The sequence below is a fragment of the Ostrinia furnacalis genome, unplaced genomic scaffold, assembly GCF_004193835.3.
Source record: "Ostrinia furnacalis isolate ACB-3 unplaced genomic scaffold, ASM419383v2 OfSCF4979, whole genome shotgun sequence".
In the NCBI taxonomy this organism is placed as follows: Eukaryota; Metazoa; Arthropoda; class Insecta; order Lepidoptera; family Crambidae; genus Ostrinia; species Ostrinia furnacalis.
In genome coordinates this window covers 493,487-513,638 of record NW_021135218.1, presented here as the reverse complement: position 1 = coordinate 513,638, position 20,152 = coordinate 493,487, and the positions used below count along the sequence as shown (strand labels likewise).

General features: G+C 43.6%; 2 protein-coding genes across 6 annotated transcripts in view; one reads left to right on the top strand and one right to left on the bottom strand.

Annotated features, from left to right (window-relative positions):
* Positions 1-20,152, top strand: part of LOC114360384 (G protein alpha s subunit) — a 63,003-nt gene that overhangs the window by 31,716 nt on the left and 11,135 nt on the right. For 3 of the 5 annotated variants that reach the window (XM_028315092.1, XM_028315094.1, XM_028315090.1), the window contains 6 exons: positions 1,385-1,546; positions 2,456-2,539; positions 3,592-3,725; positions 4,964-5,092; positions 7,165-7,344; positions 8,528-8,726. In XM_028315092.1, coding sequence (XP_028170893.1) covers positions 1,385-1,546; positions 2,456-2,539; positions 3,592-3,725; positions 4,964-5,092; positions 7,165-7,344; positions 8,528-8,726 — 888 coding nt within the window. Of the gene's footprint in view, positions 1-1,384; positions 1,547-2,455; positions 2,540-3,591; positions 3,726-4,963; positions 5,093-5,310; positions 5,385-7,164; positions 7,345-8,527; positions 8,727-20,152 lie in introns of all 5 variants that reach the window. The other 2 variants (XM_028315091.1, XM_028315093.1) reach the window with 2 other exon arrangements.
* LOC114360376 (serine/threonine-protein phosphatase 2A 56 kDa regulatory subunit gamma isoform) lies at positions 11,086-17,966 on the bottom strand (the record flags this gene model as incomplete). Its single annotated transcript, XM_028315078.1, has 5 exons — positions 11,086-11,338; positions 13,625-13,787; positions 14,162-14,274; positions 15,124-15,241; positions 17,827-17,966. Coding segments are annotated over 5 exons (768 nt in total), but the record flags the coding sequence as incomplete, so codon positions are not given.

Here is a 20,152-nt window from a genome sequence, read left to right as displayed (position 1 = left end):
CCGTTGGGAGAGAGGCCTTTGTCCAACAGTTTGTCTTTTGGATGAAATGAACGATCGAATAGGTGCCAGACAAGGGTGATGTAAGGGGGCGTCCATAAATTACGTGAGACAATTTTGGCTATTTTTCAACCCCCCCGCCCCCCTTGGTGAGATTTGGTGAGATTTTGCCTGACCCCCTCCCCCACCCCCAAATCTCACGTGATATTTTTAAAAAATCCGAAATTTAATAGTTTTGGAATAATATAACTGACAATTTTTTTTGTGTGCTTAGTGCGAGTTTGCATTTAACGTTGTCGCTAACGAGTGCATCAAAAAGATCTATAAAGTTGAAGATTTTAGTTCTTGAAAGTATCTGCTAGGGTATTTACGCAGTCGCAGCGGATGACGATTGATGTAAAGCGCACTAAGCCCACTGATTACGAATAGATCCAGAAAAATAGTCGTTTTATTCATGTATTATAAAATTTCATACCTAATAAAAATTCCTTAGAAGAAAATATTAAAAGTGACTTTACATGAAGTAATTGCTTACTTCTGAAATATATTGTGATAACGACGGACAACTACGAAACCCTACACTGCGCGTGGCACGACACGCACTTGGCCAATTTTTTAACTTAAGATTTAAACCCAGTTTCTGGCAAACTCTATTTCTCTATTTCTTGTGGAAAAAATTACGTGATATTTCCCGAGACCCCCCCTCTCCCCCACGTGAGATTTAGTGAGGTTTTTGTTGACCCCCTCCCCCCCTAAAAGTCTCACGTAATTTATGGACGCCCCCTAATTGNGAAAGCGTAACAGACAGACAGACAGACAGACAGACAGACAGACAGAGTTACTTTCGCATTTATAATATTAGTTGGGATAACGACGGACAACTATGAAACCCTACACTGCGCGTGGCACGACACGCACTTGGCCAATTTTTTAACTTAAGATTTAAACCCAGTTTCTGGCAAACTCTATTTCTCTATTTCTTGTGGAAAAAATTACGTGATATTTCCCGAGACCCCCCCTCTCCCCCACGTGAGATTTAGTGAGGTTTTTGTTGACCCCCTCCCCCCCCTAAAAGTCTCACGTAATTTATGGACGCCCCCTAACTTCCACCAACTGCCGAAGAATATTTGCGTGATAGCTGCAAGGATCAGAAAGTCAGATGTCCCAGCCTTCATAGCACATAGTTTTGTTTTAAGCCACGTCTTTGACAATAACTACACCTGCTGTTGGGTGTAGGTAGATGCAGTCTGTCCAATTAGTGCCTATACACTCTTTCCATCAAGCGGCATCAACAATGTCAGTGTTCAATTCTCCATACCTTGGGCCGGTCAGGATTTTCTACACACAGTATTATTTGAGAAATAACTTTAATTTTACCTGTTTCCAGCTATACCGTGCGACGCACCGGCTACTTCTGCTCGGCGCCGGCGAGTCCGGCAAGTCGACCATAGTCAAGCAGATGCGCATCCTCCACGTCAACGGCTTCTCGGACAAGGAGCGCCGCGAGAAGATCGAGGACATCAAGAAGAACATCCGCGACGCGATACTTGTGAGTACAGTAGAGTGTGCCTTATTGCGGGGACAGAAGACGCATTATAGTCCGGCCAGTCGGCCATAGTCAAGCAGATGTATCCTCCACGTCAACGGCTTCTCGGACAAGGAGCGCCGCGAGAAGATCGAGGACATCAAGAAGAACATCCGCGACGCGATACTTGTGAGTATCAATAGTGCGCCTTATTGCGGGGACAGAAGACGCATTATAGCCCGGCCAGTCGACCATAGTCAAGCAGATGTATCCTCCACGTCAACGCTTCTCTGTCAAGGAGCGCCGCGAGAAGATCGAGGACATCAAGAAGAACATCCGCGACGCGATACTTGTGAGTAGTCGACAGTGCGCCTTATTGCATGGACAGAAGACGCATTATAGTCCGGCCAGTCGACCATAGTCAAGCAGATGCATCCTCCACGTCAACGGCTTCTCGGACAAAGAGCGCCGCGAGAAGTAGTCGATAGTGCGCCTTATTGCGGGGACAGAAGACGCATTATAGTCCGGAAAGTTCACAATGGAAGAGGATAGGTAAACTTGTGAGTGTTGGGTAGAAGATGTGTTAGGGTTAGATAAAACATATTACACAGGTTAGGAGTCTCACTGTCCTCAAGTCGACCTTCATGGAAGAAGCAGATGCGTATCCTCCATTGAAGGGAGTAGAAGAATATTCGAGAAGCAATGTTCTCTGACATATGGGACTATCCCATCCCATCTATCATGCCCACTGTTAAACTCTCCCTGGCCAACTCATGTGTAGCCAGAAACAAGATATTGCAATAAAAACCCAACCAGGGAAGTTCAGGAGTACGAACTTGATTTCGTTAAAATCTAGCTAGTTACAAGACTTACAGTGACGTCAGTATTGTCGATGACAAGTTGTACTAAAATGTGCTTTTTGTTTGTTTTCAGACAATTACGGGTGCGATGAGCACCCTAACACCGCCCATACCGCTTGAGAAGCCGGAAAATAAGGCGCGCGTCGATTATATACAAGTACGTAAAATATACACATATGTACATATGTAATAAATAGACTAATCAATGTGCCTAACCTACATTCTTTAAATGCTTTTATTAACAGATTCTCTTTAAATACCGTTTTGTTAAAGAAACTGCTTGTTACATTATTTATGAAACGAAGGCTTTGCAAGTCTGCAACTTAGTACCAAAATAACATGGGGGAAGTATTTGACCTAATGTTACATACAATCATACTCTTCTTTGCATAGCATCTCAGATATTAATAATTATTATTTTGTGACATTTATCAACAACTTATTTCGTAGATTGTGAACGAACGAAAAAAGTAAATCTGTGGCATCGCCTACATTCGAAGCCTGAGGTCGTCATAATCCCCTTTGGCAATTTACAAAAACGCAAAGTACATTATTGTCAATTAACTAGCGTGTCCTACCCTATAGATACACAACAACCACGAGCTGTCAAACGAAACCTATTTTGGATATCATATTTCACTGTTTTGTACGATAAATACATCACTGAATCAGTCACCACGTTTCTGAAGCACTATTTCTGATAACCCTCCTTTTGCTTTGCCGTAGTCGGGTAAAAAAATATCTCGGAGTTAAAATTTTTAGCGTGCCACTAAGTGCCTTCGAACTGTCAAATAGTTGAAAAAAAAAACGGTTCTGTTTGACGTGACGGCGAGGGCATATGACGCATCTCTTTTTTTGGTGTTGCTAGTGACATCTCGCTCGCTCAGTTCTTTGTTGCTCTATTCCTCGAGTTATATTAACTTTGTGGTTCTACCCTGTGTCACTTACCCATAATTAATGATTTAGATCTATATATATAAAAGAAAGTCGTGTTAGTTACTCCACTTATAACTCAAGAACGGCTGAACCGATTTCGCTGAAAATTGTCAGGGAGGTAGTTTAGAGCCAGGAGAAGGACATAGGATACTTTTTATCCCGTTCGAAATTAAAAAAAAAGTTTGCTTATTTATTGCCATTAAGGCGGAACAAAGTTCGCAGGGTCAGCTAGTTTTTCATAAAATAGTGATGGTAATTCGTCCTGTCCCGCAGGACGTGGCGTCCCAGCCGGACTTCGACTACCCGGCGGAATTCTACGAGCACACGGAGCAGCTGTGGAAGGACCTCGGCGTGCAGCGCACCTACGAGCGCAGCAACGAGTACCAGCTCATCGACTGTGCCAAGTAGTACGTGTCCCCGACGCTTAGCAATACTCAATACTCAATATTTTATTGCATCCATTATGTACTTAAAATTAGAACGTTATGGGTAATATTATAGCTGTCCCTAAAAGCGTAGATAACTGTCCACATTTGAAAGAAAGAAAGAAAGAAAAATTATTTGGAACCAAATTACATGCACTTTTAAAATATACCTACACATCAAGTAACATGCGTGGAATGTCACTTGATGACCAGCTCATCTGTCTCAACTGTGCCAAGTAGTACGTACGTCACATTAGCTGTCCCCTGGAAGAGATGTTAACTGTCCCAATAAGGGCGTGACATTTCACTTTCTGTTTACGGGACATTCCGCTTTCCTTAGTGATGGCCAGCTCATCGACTGTGCCAAGTAGTACGTGTCAACATTAGCTGTCACCTGAGAGCCATGTCAGCTGTCCCAATAAGGGCGGGATATTTCACTTTATGTTAACGGGACATTCCGCTTTCCTTAGTAATGACCAGTTCAACGACTGTGCCAAGAAGTACGTGTCAACATTAGCTGTCCCCTGGAAGAGATATCAACTGTCTCAACAAGGGCGGGACATTCCGCTTTCCTTAGTGATGACCAGCTCATTGACTGTGCCAAGTAGTACGTGTGTTGATTAGCTGTCCCTTGGGAGCGTAGTCAACTGTCCCAATTAGCACGGGACATCCCACTTAGGCTGAGTTGCACCACCTAATTTTGTCCCCGAGTTCTGTCCCGATTTTCAGGGGCCTCGCATTGACAATGCCACAAAGTGAACCGACGACCTCATAAAGCCCCTGTATTTTAACTACGAAGAAGGCAGATTAAACGAAATAGTTGCCATTGACCACCGGGGTAGTAAACGCCACCTGTTGAGTGCCAACCACCACCCCGGTGGCAAGCTTGAAGGGGGTAGATGGGAATAAAGGACAGGAAGGCGCTGGATGCAGGCCGCTATCAAAATTAGGAGGTCTATCATAAATATTATACACGTATATTTATTTATCAATCAAACAAGTAATTACGAAGTTATGGCGCGTTGAAGTTCCACGTAACATCACAAAGTCTTAACCACGCCTTGACGTCACGTGCCATTAGTTTGAAAAGGTGAAAAATACGTGTCGAGTATTTTTTGATAAGTTAACTGACGGTCTAACTGAAACTCTTGCTTTTACGTAGGAGACATCCCTATTCTATTCCCTATATTCAAATGTATTAACTTTAACTTCCATTGCAGCTTCCTGGACCAGGTGCACATAATCAAGCAGCCGGACTACACGCCGACGGAGCAGGACATCCTGCGCTGCCGAGTGCTAACGTCGGGCATATTCGAGACGCAGTTCGTCGTCGACAAAGTTAATTTCCAGTGAGTTCTGTTCTGTTCAGTTAGTCTATGACGAGTGTCAGGAGCTCTTGGAGAGAGTTTTTGCACGCTACCAAACGTTGCCCGTTGCCCACGACCATCCCGAGGTCTCGCGCCAAGTACCTTATCCGTGACGAGTTCCTGAAGAGTGGTCAGTATCAGGACGAGTGTCTGGTGAGACGTCAGCTTCCTAGACCAGGTGCTACACGCCGACGGAGCAGGACATCCTGCGCTGCCGAGTGCTAACGTCGGGCATATTCGAGACGCAGTTCGTCGTCGACAAAGTTAATTTCCAGTGAGTTCCGTTCTGTTCAGTTAGTCTATGACGAGTGTCAGGAGCTCTTGGAGAGAGTTTTTGCACGCTACCAAACGTCGCCCGATGCCCACGACCATCCCGAGATCTCGCGCCAAGTNGTGAGTTCCGTTCTGTTCAGTTAGTCTATGACGAGTGTCAGGAGCTCTTGGAGAGAGTTTTTGCACGCTACCAAACGTCGCCCGATGCCCACGACCATCCCGAGATCTCGCGCCAAGTACCTTATCCGTGACGAGTGCCTGATGAGTGGTCAGTATCAGGACGAGTGTCTGGTGAGACGTCAGCTTCCTAGATCAGGTGCTACACGCCGACGGACGGGCATATTCGAGACGCAGTTCGTCGTCGACAAAGTTAATTTCCAGTGAGTTCTGTTCTGTTCAGCGTCAGTTAGTCTATGACGAGTGCCTGGTGAGAAGAGAGTTCGCGCGCTACTAGAAGCCACCTGACGCCTGCGATCATCCCGTGACGAGTTCCTGGTCAGCATCAGGAGTGCCTCGTGAGACGTCAGCTTCCTGGACCAGGTGCACATAATCAAGCAGCCGGACTACCAGATACCGCCAAACAAAAAAAAAACACCTCCGACCATCCCGAGGTTTCGCGCGCCAAGTACTTCATCCGTGAGGAATTCCTGGTGAGTGGTCAGCATCATGAGGAGTATCTGGTGAGACGTCAGCTTTCTGGACCAGGTGAGCATAATTAAACTTTTAGGTCCTCTGTCATTCCTGATACGGACAGAACAATTTGGTCAAAATACACAGAAATGAATTTCAAAACTTATCATTTTGATTTATTTTCGTAGCTAACTCTACTTGGTAGTCTACTCTTTGGGCATAAAAATACCACAATAACGTGCTAGATATGGCAGCAAGACTGTCATAGAAACTACTAAAGCCCGGTCGCCGAGCACGTAGAATTTCGTCCAATGTTTCCAAGCTACCCACCCTTATCGCTCGTGCGTAATGAGGGCTATCGTTTTTATACTTAACAGTTGGCACCCCTGGCGATTGACAGGACCTTACTCTACAGTGGCGCCATCTTAATGAGTGCAAATGCGATAGTCCTCCTACCACTTTAGCGCTCACAAGTTGGTGCCACTGTCTTCGCTACTAGCAAGTGACAGGACCTTACTCAACAGTGGCGCTAACTGGTGAGCGCTAAAACTGTAGAGTAAGGTCCTGTCACTTGCTAGTAACTTAACGTAACTATAGCGACTGTGCGACGGGCGGCCGCAGTGAATGTGCGAGCGCGACAGCAATATAATTACACGCGAGCGATAAGGATGGGTAGCTGGGGCAAGTACTGGCAAGCGCAGCGTGAGATTTCTACCCAAAAGGTGAAAAGGTGTGATCTTATATTTCCAACTGGCCAATCTAGAAATTATAGGAGGTCTTTATCTATCAGTGGATATCCTTTGACTAAATAGGGATGATGACTGGGTAATGAAATCGAAATTCTATTTAGTCCGTCAGACAGATAATTAGAAAATATTAGACTCATATTTTTTTTTCCATAATCGAATAATTACAGTATTATATTGAGTTGAAATGTCGCGTGACGTCATTTTTGAGTAAAAATTCTACTCAAGCGTGACGTATCGCACCATTTCAACTAGTACTGTTATTATTTAATTATGAAAGAAAATAAAAAATATGAGTCTAATATTTTCTAATTATCTGTCTGACGGACAAATAATTGAAATATAGAAAATAGATGACAAATCATCTAGCCTATTGATGTTGACCAATAACGTTTATCTTTCCAGCATGTTTGATGTGGGCGGCCAGCGCGACGAGCGACGCAAGTGGATCCAGTGCTTCAACGACGTGACGGCCATCATCTTCGTGACGGCCTGCTCGTCCTACAACATGGTGCTGCGCGAGGATCCCACGCAGAACCGCCTGCGCGAGTCGCTGGACCTGTTCAAGAGCATATGGAACAACAGGTGCGTGATGCGGGCGCCTTAGAGTGCTCGCGAGTGCGGCCAGTGCTGCACCGACCTCTAAGAGTGGGGCCCGTGCTGCACCGACCTCTTAGAGTGGGGCCCGTGCTGCACCGACATCTAAGAGTGGGGCCCGTGCTGCACCGACCCCTTAAGAGTGGATCCAGTGCTGCACCGACCCCTTAGAGTGGAGCCAGTGCTGCACCGACCTCTTAGAGTAGAGCCCGTGCTGCACCGACCTCTTAGAGTGGAGCCAGTGCTGCACCGACCCCTTACGAGTGGAGCCAGTGCTGCACCGACCTCTAAGAGTGGGGCCCGTGCTGCACCGACCCCTTAGAGTGGAGCCCGTGCTGTACCGACCCATTATAGTGGAGCCAGTGCAGTGCTGCACCGACCCCTTAAGAGTGTTCGCGAGTGGAGTCAGTGCTTCAACGACGTGACGGCCTGCTCGTCCTACAACATGGTGCTGCGCGAGGATCCCACGCAGAACCGCCTGCGCGAGTCGCTGGACCTGTTCAAGAGCATATGGAACAACAGGTGCGTGCTGCGGGCACAATGGGAATCGTCCTTTATAGTGCTCGCGAGCCAGTATAGTGCTCATCACAGGCCAACACAAGTAAACAAATACTCAATTTCCCTCTGGCAAATTAAAAAAGCTCGTCCTTCTGCAGTAGAGGCTAAAAAATGACCTAAGGCCGGCAATACACGGACCGCTTGAAACAGTCAGGGTCGACAGCTTGAAGCTGCGACTGCACAGTGAACTGCAGAGTTCTATGGACGCACATACACGAACCGCTCGAGCGGTTGCAACTGATTCGGGCGGTCGACAGCACGGTGAATTTTCATCGTGCGGTCAAGCAGTCGCCAGCCATACACTGACTGCTCGAGCTGTCGACAGCTCTCGCGCAGTTACTTCCGCCCACTTTCTTCATTCCACGGCGCGCGCACTTGTGATTTGTTGAGCAGTTAATACCAACTGCTCGAGCAGTTATCACTGGCAGGCCTAAGGCCGGCAATACACGGACAGCTCGAGCAGTTAGTCAGTGATCAACATACACGGACCGCTCTTGCAGTCAAGAGTCAACAGCTTGAAGCTGAAGTTTGGTGTTAACTATCACAACCGTCTTGTTGAATACAATTTTTCTATCGTTGCGCACTTTTAACAGTCAAAATATCTTGTCCCCAGATGGCTCCGCACGATATCAGTGATACTTTTCCTGAACAAGCAGGACCTTCTAGCCGAGAAGGTGTTGGCCGGCAAGTCGCGCCTCGAGGAGTACTTCGCGGAGTTCGCGCGCTACCAGACGCCGCCCGACGCCGCGCCCGACGCGCGCGACCACCCCGACGTGTCCCGCGCCAAGTACTTCATCCGCGACGAGTTCCTGGTGAGTGTGCGCCAGCTAGTCCAGCAGTGACGTCAGCGGCACTCGGACACAGCGCCGCGCTACACCCCGACGTGTCCCGCGCCAAGTACTTCATCCGCGACGAGTTCCTGGTGAGTGTGCGCCAGCTAGTCCAGCAGTGACGTCAGCGGCACTCGGACACAGCGCCGCGCTACACCCCGACGTGTCCCGCGCCAAGTACTTCATCCGCGACGAGTTCCTGGTGAGTGTGCGCCAGCTAGTCCAGCAGTGACGTCAGCGGCACTCGGACACAGCGCCGCGCTACACCCCGACGTGTCCCGCGCCAAGTACTTCATCCGCGACGAGTTCCTGGTGAGTGTGCGCCAGCTAGTCCAGCAGTGACGTCAGCGGCACTCGGACACAGCGCCGCGCTACACCCCGACGTGTCCCGCGCCAAGTACTTCATCCGCGACGAGTTCCTGGTGAGTGTGCGCCAGCTAGTCCAGCAGTGACGTCAGCGGCACTCGGACACAGCGCCGCGCTACACCCCGACGTGTCCCGCGCCAAGTACTTCATCCGCGACGAGTTCCTGGTGAGTGTGCGCCAGCTAGTCCAGCAGTGACGTCAGCGGCACTCGGACACAGCGCCGCGCTACACCCCGACGTGTCCCGCGCCAAGTACTTCATCCGCGACGAGTTCCTGGTGAGTGTGCGCCAGCTAGTCCAGCAGTGACGTCAGCGGCACTCGGACACAGCGCCGCGCTACACCCCGACGTGTCCCGCGCCAAGTACTTCATCCGCGACGAGTTCCTGGTGAGTGTGCGCCAGCTAGTCCAGCAGTGACGTCAGCGGCACTCGGACACAGCGCCGCGCTACACCCCGACGTGTCCCGCGCCAAGTACTTCATCCGCGACGAGTTCCTGGTGAGTGTGCGCCAGCTAGTCCAGCAGTGACGTCAGCGGCACTCGGACACAGCGCCGCGCTACACCCCGACGTGTCCCGCGCCAAGTACTTCATCCGCGACGAGTTCCTGGTGAGTGTGCGCCAGCTAGTCCAGCAGTGACGTCAGCGGCACTCGGACACAGCGCCGCGCTACACCCCGACGTGTCCCGCGCCAAGTACTTCATCCGCGACGAGTTCCTGGTGAGTGTGCGCCAGCTAGTCCAGCAGTGACGTCAGCGGCACTCGGACACAGCGCCGCGCTACACCCCGACGTGTCCCGCGCCAAGTACTTCATCCGCGACGAGTTCCTGGTGAGTGTGCGCCAGCTAGTCCATGCGTCGAGTATTTGAGATCTAAAATTCATCGACGATTCATACATTTTTTGTTCAAAATCAAAAATGTCGGCCAATAAAAAATAAGTGCTGTATTCTGACAGAATATGTCCGCCGTAGCATTTGTTACTATGACACCAAAGTTGTAGCACCACTGTGCGTCGTAGTATTTGAGATCAAAGTAAGTCGTTTCATATATTTTTAGAACTCAAATACTACGATGCACAGTGGTGCTACAGCTTTGGTGCCATAGTAATAAATGCTAAGGCGGTCGTATTCTATCAGAATACAGCACTTTTATTTTTTGGCCGGCACTTTTGATTTTGGACCAAAATGGATGATGTCCTTTCTGACTTCACCATACCATTTATATGGTCGTGTTAACATGGGCTAGTGTCGGCTCATATACCCATTTACCTAACACCCTGTATATCTCTATGGATGGGACCCTGATAAATGGTCAGTATCAGATGATCGTTTATGACGGGTTCCTGGTGAGTGGTCAGCGTCAGAAGTTAGTCTGACAAGTTCCTAGTGAGTCAGGAGGAGTTCTTGGGGATAAGTCAGCATTAGATATAAGGTCACCCGGGGCGAAAGCAAATAAGTATGAGGCTCAAGTTATTAATTGGTTTTATTCTTAACTCAATCTGAGGGATATTNTTTGATCACTACAAGCCCGGACACACTGTATAGGGCCCCAGAAAATATGAATGCAAAAGAAAATCTCTAACATAGAAATTTTTTTACTCGAAGTGCTCGGCGTTTACTACTTCAAATTATTCGTTCTTCTGAAAGCACATTCGGCGATACTTAGAAGTCGACACAATTTACTCTTCGGTCTTACGAGGTAAAGCCTACTTACAGAAATTAATGAGTTTTTTACATATTTCATTTGGACATAATGTTTCCGTGGTATCGTTTTTTAGTTGCTCATTCTTCTCATCTCTTATTCAATTTTATTTGATATTTGTTTGTACACATTATAATACATTTTAAATATCTGTATTTATTTTTGAAAACTTGAGCTGTTAACTGGTATAATAATGGCTAGTTATTTTCCAGAACATAATAAGACGAAAAAAAACTGTTCCTTGTGTTAAAAATGTTCCAGTGGCTACAAATGTTCCGGAACATAAACAGACACGACTCACTTCTGTTTCTCCTGCTTGTACTGCTGCGTGCACTCATCGAAGAGCTTCTGGTTCATCTCCATGAACAATTTGAGAGCGTTATACACCAGCCCGTGGATGGTCTTGTTCCAATGGCTCTTCGTGTTCCGGTACAGAGAGGGGAACATGATCGGCAGGATGTACGTCGCGTTGTCGGATATAAGCGACATTATGTACTCGTTGTTCCAGTAGTATAGTGCTCTTTCGGCCACCTGTGGACAAAAATTATAACATATTTTTTATTGTTCTGTGGACAGCACAACAGATTAAAATTACAAAGGATACAACAGTTCTGGTTGGACGTATGTTCGCATGAGGTGTTCGCACTGATCACTAATCACTTGTCATTTGGCAGCTTTATGGCGGAGCTTCTTGAAGCATCTCAGCTATTATCACAGATATTAAATAGGCTAGCTATGTACAGTCGACAGCACATTAGACTGTACATTTTCTACATGATGAGCGTTAATACATTTTTAAATCTCAGTGATTTTTTGTCATTATGGATCTGTTCTGCTCTTAAAACCAATATCCACGATAGAGCTGGTCTAAAAAATATCTTCGTTACTAGGTCAATCCGTAAAGCGCTACTGAATTGCATCAAGGACGACGGTTCTGTAGATAATATTTTTACTATGCATGGTTACGAAAAAAGGTGTCGGGGGATTAACCTAATTGAGGGATTTCTAATAAGTACGATTTTACAATATGAGCTGTACAGTCGACAGCTTATCAGATTTTCAGAGCAAAATCGCTCTAATATTGCAAACACATAAGTTCCATGTTTATCTAGATGTGCCAACTATACTTCAACCTCTAATAAATATTTTGATTACCCAGAGCGTCAACACGATGCGGAATAAGCAAGATTCACGACGGCATTTTCGTATAAATGTAACAATCAACTAATAAACCAGCTGGCGCCGCGCCAGCGGTAGGGTTGGCGAGGTTCCGGGGTAACCAGGATTTGTGACGTCAACGTCTGAATTAACGATAGAGAATAACTATACCGTTATTTGGTAAGGATCTAATAGATGGTTACTTGGTAAGGCAGGAAATAGATTTTTTATTGGCAAGGCAAGAGGACATGGCAATAAGAAACAAATAAATAAACGTATGTCATGGTCTTGCAGGACGGAATTGCTTAGGAAATAGTGTTAGGATATTGCCAGAAGATAGAGGTGTGTAACTCGGCAAATTTTCTTACGTCAAGACGTCCAACTTAGTATTTCTGGCGCTTCCATAGAAATGAATATTTTACTAATTTGACGAGTTAACAATTCGGCACAAGGAACTGTGTTGATACCGTTGCCGCTCAGTGCAGTGTGAAATGTTAAGTATTTATCCGTGTTAGGGCTTACTTAGGATCGCAAATGTCAAATGAAGTGTTAGTATACCATCATCATTATAGTTTGCAGAATATTTTTCAGATTTGGTTTCGATAAGGAAAAAAATAAACATTTATTTATCTCTCATTTGCTTTAGTGATTCATAATAGAGGGCAAGAGGGCAACCCTACATCCAGGAGGTTTCCTTTAGCAAGTATTTGTCAGATATTACGGGCAATGTAACTCGATATGGGATGTTTGCGTTCGTTTTCGCGGTTCGTTACACAAACTGTGTTTGTGTACGTACGAATATTGTTTATTGGGATATTGTTTCATTACGGCTTATTGATTTCATCATGTTGTTGTGATAAGATTGAATCCCGTGATTTTTACTAAATTAGACCTTATTACCTGGACCATAAAGCACATACAACTGACCTGGAAGTGCCTATGTGCAGTTATGAGCTTTGTATCTACTCCATCTCGTAAGAACATCACCTCTATTACCTACGCCATAGAGCATACAGTGACCTGGAAGTGCGGGCTGGACACATACTTGGCCAGTATCTCTTCTATCTCATAGAAACATCACCTCTATTACCTACGCCATAGAGCAGACACTGACCTGGAAGTGTGGACTGGACACACACTTGGCCAGTATCTCCTCCGTCTTGTAGGAACATCGCCTCTATTACCTACGCCATAGAGCACACACTGACCTGGAAGTGTGGGCTGGACACACACTTGGCCAGTATCTCCTCCGTCTCGTAGGAACATCACCTCTATTACCTACGCCATAGAGCACACACTGACCTGGAAGTGCGGGCTAGACACACATTTGGCCAGTATCTCCTCACGTCTCATAGGAACATCGCCTCTATTACCTACGCCATAGCAGAGTAAATACAAATGAGTAGGTCATCTTCATAGAAACGCACCGAGTGCGGTTTGTATGTGAGCGCGCCAATATACGTATGCGGCGCGCACGCACACACTGACAAAATTCGGCGCAACCACGACTGGCTCCCCGCTAATCCCCGCAAAATTTTGTCAGTGTGTGCGTGCGCGCCGCATACGTGTTGGCGCGCTCACATACAAACCGCGCCCGTGCGTTTCTATGAAGATGACCTACTCATTTGTATTTACTCTGGTCATAGAGCACACACTAACCTGGAAGTGCGGACTGGACACACACTTGGCCAGCTGCCGGAACAGCGGGTCCATGATCTTCTGGAACTCGGCCGGCTCGATCACGTCCAGTATTTCTTCCATCTCGTTCAGGAACATCACCTCTTTGGGCGAGTGTGTTTTGGGCCAGTATTTTAATAACGCTCTGTGAAGAAAAAGTTTTTACTTTAGTTAGACATGTATGTATTGACTCATACTAATATTTTTTTATTTGCTTTGGTGTCATAAGAGAAATGGAAAAAGTGAGGTCATAACAAAAGCTATTCAACAAAGTACAGCTACCAAAATGGTATCCGCTCAGTATAAGCCGTGACGGCAGAGAGCGCGTCACGGATACTGGTAGTCTGCAGTTGCTTTTTTGGATTGATAATAGTGATATTTCTATTCTAAAACCTCACCTAACTACGGGCAGGAGTAGTCCAGGAACCTAAACTAACTGCTAACGATACATGGACACTATTGTTATTGCATTGCAAAGTCATATAAAGTATTTGGCAATAAAATTATTTCACTCCTCACCTAACTACGGGCTGCGTCAGGGAGGGGTCCTTCTCCAGGAACTGCACCACGCAGTAGGCCAGCTGCGCGTGGTACACCGACAGCGACTTGGCTTTATGCAGGGGCAGTAGTACCTGGTATTGTAATCAAAGACATGAGTTTGGTAGTCAACTGTTTATTTTACGGTTGGTATCATTGATACATGTGCAACCCAGTGTTGCCATCCACAACACCTGGAAACATTTCACTTTAAGACTAAGTTACAGAAGTCACTTGGCAAAGAAACCTACTAGTCAAGCTAGCAGGTGGTAGAGTAGGTGGCACAGCAAAATCGCACCTATTAACATAGCACTAGTTAGCTTTAGGTGCTGTTGATACATAAAAATTGAACAATATTAGGTACCAATCTCGCTAAACATGTTCAACATAATAATGCAGCGCTTGACGAGGTTCGAACAGACATTTTCTCGAAACGGTAGTCCGATGGCAAAATATTTCGGAAAGGGTTCGGCACAATAGTCTAGCATTCGGAGATCGAACCAGTTTTCCCGAATAAGTAGGCCGATGTATAAGGACTATTGCCACCTACACATTCCCCCTGCTTTCGAATTCATTAGTTTCCAGAAGTAACTCAGTTGTTCTATAGTCCGGTCGCCGAGCAGATAGAATTACGTCCAATGACCGCAAGCTACCCATCCTTATCGCTCGCGCGTAATTATATTGCTGTCACGACTGTGTGACGGGCGGCCGCAGTTAGTGTGCGAGCGCGACAGCAACATAATTACGCGCGAGCGATAAGGATGGGTAGCTTGGGGTCATTGGACGAAATTCTACGTGCTCGGCGACCAGACTTTAGTCTAATCGAATCGGCAAGTCTTTCACAATCCATAAGCTCCAGATGTAAAGCTGAAAGTAATATCTCAAAAAACAGTAATTCTAAAAGTAATATCTTCATAACAAATTGCAGATTTTTGACACTTTACCCTGAGCAAGAAGAGTTTGTGCTCCTCCTTGAGCGGCAGCGCGAACCCATTGATGATGGAGCCAAGAATCTCCAGCAGTTCCGCGATGCCGTTATGGTGCTCTGTCTCGTAGATAAACCTGTACAAAACCATTTATCACTTTAAGAAGGAAAATGAGGTTTCTTATGATTCATTATCTTCATTCAGGACGTTCACTGCTGAACATAGAGGCTAGCAAGCTGGTTATCAGTGGGCTAAATTATTAGAACTTAAATTTAACCAAGGTTGGGAATATCTTTAGTTGATCTCAAATTCACAGGATATCGAATTGACGATTCCTATAAAACTGTACTTGATTCGTATTCAAATCGGAATCAATCAAACCTTCAAAACAGTTTGCTCGTGTCTGGATCATTTGGAACCTTATCTAAATTCTAACACAGATGTATTATAATATACTTTATTACATTCATTTATGTAAACATTAGTAAGTCCAATGCGCGTACATAAAGATTCACTATTGACGCTGGGACAAAACAAACACCTTCACGCGGCCAGTGTCATTGAGCTGACATTTATTTAACTTACGCAATGCGGAGAAAAACTTTATTTGGACTCTGATTGTTCTATAATAGTCGCAGAAGATAAGTACAGCCTTGGCCAAAAGTATTGAGCACCCCCTAAATACTGCTTATACATGATAACTATAAAAGATACTCAAAGATATTTGATAAAAACCTTTCCTTGACAGGTTTTGAAACATAAACTCACGGCACAACGTGCAATAAAACACGTTTCGAGATGTTTAGCTATGATACTGTAGTATTGTTAGTCTTTGAAAAATCATAAAAAAACTTCTTCCGACCTCGCTGCTGAGTTATCAGCTGAAATTAATACGCCAATTTCTGCAAGAACAACTCGCAGAAGACTCCAAGAAGCTGGGCTTAAGGGCTATACAGCCAGAAAGAAGCCATGGCTCTCAGAAAAGACCAAAACAGCTCGTTACGAGTAGGCTTTAAAATACCAAACTTTCACTGAGGAAGATTTGAAAAACATTGTGTGGTCAGATGAATCAAACTTTGAGGTAAGTTAGCCAATATCATGTAATAACAATACGCGACAATAATATTATAAAACTATATTTGTAAAAATAAATATTGGACCGAAAAACACTTAACAAAATTTCGTTACTTTACAGATTGTTGGCACACCTGGTGTGACATTTGTCCGTCGTCGAGTAGACGAAGAATTTACCCCGGAGTGTGTGGTACCTACCGTCAAACATTTTTTTGTTGTAAATAAACAATATAAAACTGTTAAAAACTGTTTTGATTCAGACACATGTATAATTCCTTCAAAATTAATAAATAACATGGGTGCTCAATACTTTTGGCCAAGGCTGTATATGACGAAACCGTAATAGCACAAAAAAGGTCCGGCTGAGCTATCGTGAGCCATTACAGATGCCTCACAATGGAGGAACAGCGCCAACCGATCGTTATTATCGATTGAGAATAAGTCAAGTGGCCATTAGGATATAACTATGGGAAAATCGTTTCGATTGTTGGACACCTATATCGTATTACAAGGTCTTTTCTACTGTAACTTGATAGCCTCAGACTGAAATATTTCCATAACGACGTTCTATGATAATTACACGAACCGCACGAAGTAACGTGCTTTCAGAAGTTAATAGTTTTGATACTATCCTACCAAAAAACTCTGTAGGTAGTAGGATAGACAGTAAGGCATTATATTTATTTTCAAAAAATCAAGTTGATTCAATATTACAAAGATCTAAGCAGATAGAAAACTACTCTATACATAAAAAAAATTCAATGAATATCTTACCTAGTTCATATTGAACGATTCTTTACGTAACTCACGGGTCACCTATAAAGTCACAATAAAGCGCATGACCTAAAATAAACCTATATCTGGCTCATGACAATAAAGGTGAGAGAAAAAGACGAATAGAGTCGTGAATATGAAATATATCGGAACCTCTTTGCGGACTATACATATGTATTATTACGTAGTAGGCAGAGGCTTACTAAGACCTACATTTACAACGTGGCTGCGAGTGTGGACGACGTTTCATTTCCACGCTATTTCCATTGCAATACAATTTAGCTTGTTGCAATCACCGATAACTGAACGGTTTGCTAGGGAAGTCTCGCGATGTAAAACTTTATCTATAGGTAAAGTATCCATTCCAAGAAAGGTGGCACTGCGAGAAACAACTATTTTCTCCTTCGGCATAATTAGTAGAACAAAATTTGGGAATCAGCGATAGTGAAGATTAAGTCCAGCAGTTGCGGGAAAGAATCTCGCTGGGGACTTAAGTTAGACCCGGTTTCCACCAAGGCGGAACGAGGTGGAGAAGTGTTTTGTTTTGAATAACCAATCAGATTTCATTCTTCAATAATGAATGATATCTGATTGGTTTTCCAAACCATTTCTCCGCTCACCTTAGTATAATCATGAGCTCGAGCAATTATACTCAGAATCGTGGATGTTATCACTATATTAGGGACCAAAATTGGTGATAGAATGAATTTGGTGATTCTTCTGGTAGTAGTTTGGTTACACTGAAGACAATTCAGGTTTAAAGTGTTTCGTCGTTTTTAAATTAGTTTTACGATAACGATGACACTACACTTGGGAGGGCCGTTTTTACGTAAATCTTCAATAGCCAAACATTATAATGTTTACAACACTCACCTATAAAACACGTTGTTGATCTGTTTCCGTATGTAGGCGCGGAGAACTAGGAACTTGCCGTATATCCTGTGCAGTGTTGTTTTTAGGAAGTCGCGCTCGCGAGGGTCCTCCGAGTCGAACAGCTCTAGTAACTGGAATAGAAACGGTATGTGTAAGAATATTATTATATATTTACCATTATGTATTTATCAGCGATTCTATATTATTCGAATAGATTTTTATAGCTTCTAATTATATGGCCCGTGATTTATAAATAAACTAGCTGACCCGGCGAACTTCGTACCGCCTTAGCGTAGAGATTTTCTTTATATTTTTTTCCGTAAAAACCTTGTACAGAGTATTAGAAAACTACAAAAAAAATCAGCCAAATTGGTCAAGCCGTTTTCATGTTATGTCGTGACAACGGAACACGGGTTTCATTTTTATATATGAGTATTTCTAAAAAAAAATGTACATTTCGAAAAAAAAAAGTGTGCTTTGAAACAGTTCAAAAGTTTTATATTTATAAATCATCACACAAAAAAAACACACACACAATTTTGAAGGATGAATATTAATCTTTAAGATAACGAAGAATTATAGCTATAATCCTACTTATTACCAAATATTTAGATATTTTAAAAATAGTCCTTTTTTACCTTTCATACAAAAACCTGTTTGCCACCCTAGCTTTTTCATGTATTTTTGTTTCATAAAATGCGATACGTAACTAAATTATTGTAAATTTCTTTGTATTATCGTTCTACAGTTATCGCAGTTTCTGTATCAAATTGATTTTCTATGGGGTGTCATAATGAATTGGCAATTTAAAGCAAAAAAACAAAATGAGTCGCTCTCATTTACTATTTCGTTATTTACTCTTTAGTTACGATTTATTTCTACTTTCCCATGGTTTCTGAACAATTCCGTATTTATTTTACACGGACAACAATAGCTGCACTCTGAATGGCTGTTGGCCTGACGTCTCCGCCATAACATCTATCGCGAAAATTAGTGAAAACGTGTGTGTTTTGTGGGATTACTTTTTCGTAACAGGCAGTAAAATCAGCGATTTTATATAGAACGGTAAGTCTTCATTTAACCATTTTTTGTAATACGTGTGGTACGAACATTTAGTAAGCTTTTATATTTGCTGTAACAAATTTTATCAAAAAAATACTTGTTTCTGATCTCATTTTGTCTAATATTTCGTTACGTTTTTTACGAATTTCGTTACGTTACGAAAAAGTACAACATAATGCTGAGTGTATACTGTTATTACCTGACTAAGCATAGTAATATTCACTACTTAATTTATTTCAAAAAATATAGAGCGTTAATAACAAAAGGATTGGATACTATCTGCTTTACAGAAGTGCCACCAGCAAAAAATTATCAAATCATTTAGATTACGTTTTTATGTGATTACTTCTTTTGTTTTTTTAGGAATGCCGCCAAAAACCAATGCCGAAAGGCAAAAAGCTTACAGAGAACGACTCAAAATGGATAAACATGATGGAACAAAAATAATTTTATTAAAATAGTATGAATGATTACTCCCTTATTTTATTTCTAACCCCTTAATATTACCCCGTATTTGGGTGCATACTTACAAATATTTCGAATTGAATAAATGAAGAGCATTCACAATATTTCGCCAATGTATAACAAGCCTTATGGCCTTACTATTTCGTTACTACCGTTTCGTTACGTACATTTTTTTTGAGAAATACTCATATTATAGATTAGTTTAATCTAAATCAGTCCAGTTTTTGCACAAAGAGTAAGGTAACCACATCCATTCTCACTTACATTCACATTTATTATAAGCATAGATAAGATTAAGGCTGGGTTGCACTATCTTACTTTAAGTTTAACAAATGTCAAAAATCTGTCAAACTCCATACAAAAAACACCGGTTATTGTCAAAGTTACGGTCAAAGTCAGGTGGTGCAACTCAGCCTAAGACAAATTCGTTTAATTTTTACATGTGCTTGACATATTAAAAGATGTCCCTAACGTGCGCCAGGCCATTAGGAAATCAAAATTGTGACTGATCAACATTTATATCGTTTGTAAGTCCCCAAAAGTTAAGGAAAGGGTAAGAAGAGGCATTAATAAGATTTTTAAGTCATAAATAACTAACCCTCACCTCACCTGTACATAATGAACTTCTATTTACACTTACGGCAGCATATCAGCTGGCGCAATCAGTGTTTGAAATAAGATTGTTAAGTCGATCGTGTATGGACGCCGGCACGTGAAGCTTAACACTGAAGCATCTTATGTTATTGCAATAGGTACCATATTGGATCAAAAATGTATAGGCTGTGCCGTGAGTTTCAGT